This window comes from Lichenostomus cassidix, chromosome Z (assembly GCF_008360975.1).
Source record: "Lichenostomus cassidix isolate B80296 chromosome Z, HeHo_3.0, whole genome shotgun sequence".
In the NCBI taxonomy this organism is placed as follows: Eukaryota; Metazoa; Chordata; class Aves; order Passeriformes; family Meliphagidae; genus Lichenostomus; species Lichenostomus cassidix.
Window position 1 is genome coordinate 51,676,695 of NC_139511.1, and position 6,000 is coordinate 51,682,694.

General features: G+C 44.2%; 1 protein-coding gene across 1 annotated transcript in view; it reads right to left on the bottom strand.

Moving 5' to 3' along the window:
* The window catches only part of WDR41 (WD repeat domain 41), a 27,967-nt gene extending 24,438 nt beyond the window's left edge, over window positions 1-3,529 (bottom strand). Inside the window, exon 1 of the mRNA XM_085042989.1 lies at window positions 3,387-3,529. Within this exon, the coding sequence (XP_084899115.1) occupies window positions 3,387-3,437 (51 nt within the window). The 5' untranslated portion in view covers window positions 3,438-3,529. The remainder of the gene's footprint in view (window positions 1-3,386) is intronic.
* Between the last annotated feature and the right edge of the window lie 2,471 nt (window positions 3,530-6,000).

A 6,000-nucleotide genomic window follows, 5' to 3' on the forward strand; every position in this document is an offset into this window, starting at 1 on the left:
AACAATCAATCACTAGAAGCAAGCTGATCACCAGGCGGGGTCAATAAAATAGTGCATAGAACTGAAGTTTCAAGGCAGCATAGTTCTGCCAATCTCAATCATCATTTTATTTCAAGACAACTTTTTTGTAATTAAGGTCTTAAACATTCTGGAACAACCTGTTGTCAGACATTATGTTTTTTTAAAACCATCTAAAGAGCTCAGTAGTAACTCAGTGACAGCACTCTCCTCTAGATTTTACACAACAAACAACATCATACTACTTCCAAGACTGTCCTTTCTTTGAGGACATCAACAGAATGTACTTTGTAAAACAGTAACTACGGGACACTGTACAACATCCAGCATACATGACAGGTAATACCACGTGGAAGACTAACATGTTATCCTCAGAAACTTGAACTTTTTCTTGTATGATTAATAAACTATTTTCTATTATTTTGATATTGGTACTATGATAATATTCTTCAGAAACTCAGAATGACATAGATAATAAATATGGATGGAAAGAAACCTGTGGTTATTTTAAAAATTAGGAGTTCTTCATTTTTAAATGAAGCTCTTGTGGTTTTATCTTGGTTTTTGCTATCTGACGCATTTCATGAAGCAACTGCTCCTCATTTCATGCAATCACGTGAGAATAACAGCTCCCATTTAAAATAATGCAAGTAGAATCTGCATGGCTATAAAAAATACAAAAACTTAGAGTTCAGCCATCAAAAGCTAATCAAAACATTCCTTAAAAAAAGAGAGTTCTAAAAATCCTAAGCAAATCTCAGTACACTAGCAATATTGCAGCCAGACAACATACATTCAGACAACAATTTTAACATCATTCTGAAAAAGTCAGAATTTGTATCATTAATATCCCAATTCTACAGTCTGTTGTTGCTTCTTATTCAGTACAAGATGGTGCTATTTCTTTTGAACAACATGTCTAATCTTAAATCTAACAATGCCCGTGAATACTGAAAGGTACAGTGCTGATGAGGTACTTCTAGATAAGAACAAAGCAACATCTTTTCCCCTAGAAATGTCATACAACAAGTTATGTTCTCTTCAAATCTTCATTAATATTTACCCAAGTGTTGGGTTACATGAGCATTCTTTCTCTGCAAATATTTTTTTAATACAAGCTATTAACTGGACTCTCTCATAGCAACATCAAGTTTTTGGAGGTAAAAGCTGGATGCTGATGTTAATGGAATCTATTCCCAACTTGCATGTTTTTATGCATGACCTGTAAGCAACACTACAATAACCAGAAAAAAAAAATCCCAAAATATTAATCTAAACCTCAAAACTTCCTACAATCGCTATGATGTGAAGTGGGATTTTCAAAAGCAATTCATGAAAAACATAGACACAAGAGTACACAGGAATATTGATTTATGGGTCACGGAGCATAACAAATTAGCTCCTACAGACAAAGATGTTCCTGGACTTAGGTGCTCCCACTACCAGAGCAACCCTACCTAAGATGAACACCATGGCTGGCTATCAACTGAAGAGACTCCTCAGGAGCTTAAGTCTAAATGACTTCCAAATCCACAAAAAAAAAAAAAAAAAAAAAAAAAAAAAAAAACTGGTAAGGAGAAATTTCCATTTCATGAACCTAGGAGAGCTTTTCTAGAGCCTTCTGCTATTCACCCAATGCAATGCCACTCCAATATATTTGTCTCAAGTCATAGCACAGGAAACAAACTAATGGTTATGAAGATTATTAGATGAAACAATATTACATCATGCAGGGAGGAAAAGTTTACGGACTAACCCTTAGCAACACTTGTTCTTCAGATTTTCTGCAGAGAATCAAAATTATTACTATCATTCCCCAAAACTGCGGTAGTAACAATGAGAACAAAAGTCCTGTGACTGGATTTAACCAAGGCATGAATGGCAGAACAGCAGAGTTGGGCCACATCTTGATTCATGCTCATGTTTTACTATATCACAGTATATAAACCATAACCAGAATTTAAACTTTGAAGAGGGACACACACATCAATGCAGTAAAACTGCATTATATTTCTCATCCTCCTTTTAAAAACAACTTGCACACAAACCTTCAAATATGACTGCAATCCAACTGGCATTTTGACTGATGACAAAAGACAGAGGTATTCCCACACACTGTCATTCCAAACTGGTGCAGACCCAAATTTCCACCCAAGTAAGTACTGACGTTTGAAGTCAACCACGGTATTGGCCTAATTTGATCATGAACAGCAGCTGCAAAATAATTGTTTCTTCATACTTGTCTAGATTACAAAAGCACTAAGTGTATGGAATGCAGTAATACTTTAAATTAACTCTTGTTAAGTCTGGACTGAGAACTTCAGCAGACTCTTAGACATGAAAATTTCAATAATCTCTCCCTCTAATTCAGTAAAACTGTTAATCTGAGGAGCAGGGAGGATGTCAGTGTATACTGCACTATGCAACAAAGTATGTCTCACGGAGGAGGAACTAAGAAGAAATGATGGAAGACTACTACAAACTACTGTGACACATAAATACCAACGTACTGCCTATAATCTACATTATCGACCTCAGTGTCCTGAAGGCAGGACTCGCAAGAACTGCACGTAAGGTGCACACCATAACCCCCGCCGAGCAGCGGGGAGGGAGCCGGGGTGCTCCCGACAGTTCCCGGGACTTTCTGCTATTCACAGACTCATTTAGGCTAGAAAAGACGTCTGAGATCAAGCCCAACCTAGCACCAAGCACCACCATGTCAACCAGACCGTGGCACTGAGTGCCACGTCCAGTCCTTAAACATCTGGAGGATCGGTGATTCTACTATCTCCTCAAGCAGTCCATTCCAATATCTAATCATCCTTTCTGTGAAGAAATTCTTCCTGATGTCCAACCTGAACCTCCCCGGATGCAGCTTGAGACTATGTCCTCTTGTCCTGTTACGGGTTGCCTGGGGGAAGATACCCCACGGTCCCCACGGCTACACCCTGCATTCAGGGAGTTATACAGAGTGACAAAGGTCTCTCCTCAGCGTTCTGTTCCCCAGGATAGACCACCCAAGCTCCCTCAGCTGCTCCGCACAGGATTTGTGCTCCAAACCCTGCACCACCTCCGCTGTCCTTCTCTAGACTCGCTCCAGCACCTCAATGTCCGCCTTGAACTGAAGTGCCCAGACCTGGACAGGATCCTTGAGGTTCGCATCCGTGCTTTCCCACCTCCCCTGTTTCTCTTCGAGGACGCCCGTAACCCGTTCTATCAGTTCGACTGCCTCGCAGCCGAGAGCCGGCCCGGAGCACGGCCCATCCCGGGGCCCAGACCCACCCCGCAGGAAAAGCCCCGGCCCAGCGCATCCCGACCTAATGGTACCGCCCGCCCCAAGCCTAAGGCTCCACAGCGAGCCACCTCACCTCCCCCAAGCCCTGCGGCTCCCGGCCGCCGCCGATCAGCCAGCGCAGCATGGCGAACCGGCCCGGGCCCGCGTCCGGCCCTCCTGCGGCACCGGCGGGCGGCTGAGGCACAGGCCGCTCAATCGAGCTCCGCGCGGAGACCCGCCCGCCGGCGGGAGGGGCCGGGCGCGGCCGGAGCAGTCGATCGTCGAGCGGTGCGGCGTGAGGGGCGGAGGGCGTGCTTGTGCGCGGCGCCGTGCGGCGAGGTGTTCGCTGAACGTATTGCCTCTCTGTCTTCACATGTCAGGGAAGATTTGTGCTATTCCTTTTTACCGTATTACCGTATTGCACATTACCACGTTACAATTACTTTATTGCCATTTTATTGTGAGGGTGTTCAACTGATCTTGAAGTGGAATGAGCGCCAAAATGTTTCCTAAGCAACAGATTTCTCTCGGCTATGGCTATTTCCGTCCTCCCGTGCTGAACTCCCTGAGGTGTTTGATGCTCCTTTGAGGATGGAGCAACAAATATGAGTAAACTGGCCCGCTCCGTAGTGCTGATCCTCTGCTGCCCTTTCCGGAGCCTCAGAGCCCCAGGGTGGGTCAGGTTGGAAGGAACCACGGTCAGTCACCTTGTCCAACCTCCCTGCTCAAGCGGGGCCATCCCAGAGCACAAGGCACAGGACTGTGTCCCAATGGTCCTTCAATATCTGCAGTGAGGGAGACCACACCCTCTCCGGGCAATCTGTTCCAGTGCTCAGTCACCTGGACAGTGAAGAAGCTCTTGCTCGTGTTCAGGTGGAATTTCCTGTGCATCAGTTTCTGCCCATTCCCTCTTGTCCTGTTGCTTGGCACCACCACGAAAGGCCTGATTCCATCTCCTTGGCACCCTTCAGACAGCTAGACGTTGATGAGGTGATGCATTAATCTTGGAAGTCTTTTGAGTTTGAGGTGTATGTGGGGCAAGGTCACAAAACCCATCCCAAAAGGCCACACAAACACTGTTCTTGAGCAGATAGAGGTGACAGAGAAACCCCTGAGGTGTACAGATGTGTCCAATAGGCACGGCTCTAAGCATCTGAGTATAGACAGGTCACTTGCCCACATTTTTTCAGGTAACACCACACAATGCCTGAGATTTCACACAGGGCAGGAGATTATGGTGCTTTTCTAAATCACAGAATCATAGTATGGTTTCGGTTGGAAGGGACCTTATAGATCATCTAGTTCCAACTCCCCTACCATGGGCAGGGACACCTTCCACTAGACCAGGTTTCTCAAATCCCCATCCAGCCTGGCCTTGAGTACTGCCAGGGATGGATCATCCACAGCTTCTCTGGGCAACCTTTTCCAGTGCCTCACTACCATCACAGGAAAGAATTTCTTCCTAATATCCAAACAAAATCTACCGTCTTTCAGTTTGAAGCCATTCCCTCTTGTCCTGTCTCTGCATGCCCTTGTAAAAAGACCTTCTCCAGCTTTCTTGTAGGCTCCCTTTAGGAACTGGAAGGGCACAATTGCATCAAGTCAGAGCCTTCTTTTCTCCAGGTTCAACAGTCTCAATATTCTCAGGCTTTCTTCACAGGAGAGGTGTTCCACCCCTCCTGAACATCTGCTAATGACCAGCCTCTGAGTATAAAGCATGGGATGCATCCCAGATCTAGGATAAAATGACACTGTAGTAACCTAAGCTTGGCAAGCATGGGTGATGTGCAACCTGAGTACTGCCGTTTGTTAACTGCTGTGAATTCTTTGCAACTTCGTAAAAAACTGAGGTTGATGACACTCATAAACCAGTTTTAAAGTGGTTGTTTACCTACTTTACCAAACTTCTGCTTTTCTGTTTCAGTTCAATCATACTGATTTCCATCTTGGAGGTGCAGTTGCTTCAAACTAAGGGCATGGCCAGTGGAATTACTCTGTGCATGCAGATATAACCTGCCAGGGTTTCCATGGTAATATTTGTTATCACCAATCTGGTCCTCAGCAGTGTCCCTAAATAATTTGCTATATTCTTCAAATTGGCAAGTGTTGAGTCATTTTGTTGTGTTTCATTTATTGGAAGGAAGTACTGAACAGCATAACACTAATTACAGTTGTATCACCTGTATGACAACATGCAGTGAACTGACCACAGCCTCCTTCCACCATCCCCCTGCACATCTGAAGGAGGTAGAAAATTTGTGAGTAAAGTTGAGCCCAGCAAGAAGGAATACATGTAGGGAAGGTGGTGTAAGATTTTTTTTCTCCCTTATTCGCATTATCTTACTTACTCTGATTTGATTGGCAATAAATTAAATTAAATTTTGCCCAAGTCGAGTCTGTTTCCTCTTGATGGTAATTGCTGACTGATGTCTCCTTGTCCTCATTTTCACTTGTGAGACTTTTTCATACTTCCTCTCTCCTGTCCAGCTGAGGAGTCATAAAGCAGCTTGGTGGGCACCTAGCATCCAGCCATGGTCAACCCACCACAGAAGGACTTCAGAAGAGTGCTTTTTGTCTTGTTAATTAGAACTGACTTCAGAATTCTGCTTCAGAGCATCTTTTAATTCCTTCTTTAAACTAAAAATACTGTCTGCTTCCAGAATTTTTACTCCATTTTCCACTTCTCTGCCTTTGTAGGTTGTATGAAT